This window comes from Amphimedon queenslandica, unplaced genomic scaffold (assembly GCF_000090795.2).
Source record: "Amphimedon queenslandica unplaced genomic scaffold, v1.1 AMPQUscaffold_10449, whole genome shotgun sequence".
Lineage (NCBI taxonomy): Eukaryota > Metazoa > Porifera > Demospongiae > Haplosclerida > Niphatidae > Amphimedon > Amphimedon queenslandica.
In genome coordinates, this window is record NW_003549287.1 from 1 (window position 1) to 2,003 (window position 2,003).

Genomic DNA, 2,003 nt, shown 5'->3' on the forward strand with positions numbered 1-2,003 from the left:
GCCTTGCAAGATAACAGTGAGGGCATGCATGGGCATGATTCCACATTAACAAAAGACATTCATGAGGATATTATTCACTGGCTATTGGGGCACTTTGAAAAGGATCTCACTTGCTCCTTTATCAATAAATTCTTCTCCCTCTCACCTCAAACTCTAGCATACACTGCAGATAAATCACAAATGTTCAAAGAGACTTACTTGAGTCAACTGATCTCGATTACTGACCTGATCTCAATATCAAGTGCTAATAATGGACCCAAAGAGGACGAAATCATTAGTCACTGGATATCATTAACTAATATCAGTGTATCTGTTAGAGATTCCATCATGTGTACTGTTAAGAAGAAGGTATCAGGAAAGAACACAGGCAGCAGTATGTGGCATAGACTATTGGATACTATATGCAAAATAGCTGGTTTCCAATGAAGTTTGTGAGTTTTTTTAATGATAACTTTAAAGCAAAATTATAATCAATCATCAAAATGAAATTTCTATTGTACAAAGATTATAGTGACAAAAAATAAATAATTGCTATTCTCTTAATGTTGGATTTTTACTGCATAAAATAAATAATAATAAAGTTTATGATTACACTGAAGCAGCACACAGCACAGCCAATACAATAAGGCACAAAATTACTAGAAAAAAGAAATAAAATTTAACAATCATAATGATACTTTACATCATAAAAAAAACTAGCAAAAATAGGAGAAGCTTTATAATTCTTACCTTGTCTTAGCTTCTTTACTTCGAAATGCCTAATCTCGGCCTCTTGTTCAATTAGAAGTTCTAATAACCTCCTCCGATGAATACTACTCATTGCTACTCCTCCATTCTCTCTCTCCTCTTCCTCCTCCTCCTCCTCCTCCTCTATATCCTCCTCTTGCTCCTGTACAGTTGATAGTCTTCTTATCATCCGTCCAACCATCATAGTATAGGATGGACGCCTTTTTTTAGCATCATTGCCGACTGGCAGACTATTGTCCTTTACTATGCCTACACAAGCAATAAAAATGAGAAGAGAGATAGGGAGAATGAAGACTGGCAATGATGCCAACAATTGATATGATGAGTGCCAACAAACTTTAACAGAGCACGGGACATGGATTTGTATTAAAACCAAACAAAATAAGCCTAAAGTCCATTTGTGTTCACCTGAGCCCTTGTTTTCTTACTATAACTTTTGACTTACAAGTTCTATTGTAAAAATAAACATACCAGTGCATTCCTCTCCTTTTGCCGCATCTATTGTAGTGTTTAAGAAGTAGCTGTAGCTTTTTAGCTTCAAGTTGGTTGTATAACCCATGCAGAAAGTATAGCCATACTTTTCACAATACTATTGCATAGCCATTGTGTTAATTATTGGGTGGGGTCTGTAATCACTTCCTGGGCTCAGGTGAATGCAAATGGACTTTAATAGTGATTCTTTTCAATCGTTATTTTCAAATATATTTCAAATCTGAAGTGTACCATTTTTGCACATCTTAATGGCCCTTGCATGCTTGTACAAAAAAGTTCTTCAGTAGTAGCAAACCAAACTGGCTATATTCTGGACTATCTATTGCTAAAACAGGACATTAATTATATGTCCTTTTATTAGAGACACTGAGACACAACTCTTTAAATGACAACTCACTAAATTAAACATGTCAAAATACACTTGTGGGGCGGCGCACACTGGCTTGCTAACATGACAATCAACCACAAAAAATACGAATACAATAAAAGAATGACACGCACCTAACTCAACACCCAAAGGCAGCCACTTCCTCAATCCGTACCACTGAAAAATCACACCCACCAATACAACGAACATCGAGAACTTGACTCCGCCCACATCCACTCGACTGATTAAAAGAAGACAGAGGTACGTGACGATGGCGACAGGTAGGACAGTGGCCGGAGTGTATTCTGTTAGTCGTGAGTAGAGTTGAGGTAATAGTGACATAATGTGTAGTGATACTAATAGGAGACCAAGGGCAGCTGTTGATGAATTAAAATAG

The 2,003-nt window shown here is 36.8% G+C and overlaps 1 protein-coding gene across 1 annotated transcript; it reads right to left on the minus strand.

The window, feature by feature from the left end:
• Window positions 1-413: 413 nt before the first annotated feature.
• Window positions 414-1,997, minus strand: LOC109590141 (uncharacterized). Its single transcript, XM_020006070.1, has 3 exons — window positions 1,741-1,997; window positions 730-996; window positions 414-638 (listed from the first exon to the last, which is right to left on the minus strand). Exons 1-3 carry the CDS (start codon window positions 1,946-1,948, stop codon window positions 589-591), a joined length of 525 nt encoding a protein of 174 aa, XP_019861629.1. The 5' UTR covers window positions 1,949-1,997; the 3' UTR covers window positions 414-588.
• Between the last annotated feature and the right edge of the window lie 6 nt (window positions 1,998-2,003).

Excerpts from the sequence above, each read along its gene's own strand:
- LOC109590141 (XM_020006070.1), bottom strand. The coding sequence starts at position 1,948 with ATGTCACTATTACCTCAACTCTACTCACGACTAACAGAATACACTCCG. Across the intron at positions 997-1,740 it reads GCCTTTGGGTGTTGAGTTAG|GCATAGTAAAGGACAATAGT; the intron begins GTGCGTGTCATT and ends TTGCTTGTGTAG. Across the intron at positions 639-729 it reads AGTAAAGAAGCTAAGACAAG|TAATTTTGTGCCTTATTGTA; the intron begins GTAAGAATTATA and ends TCTTTTTTCTAG.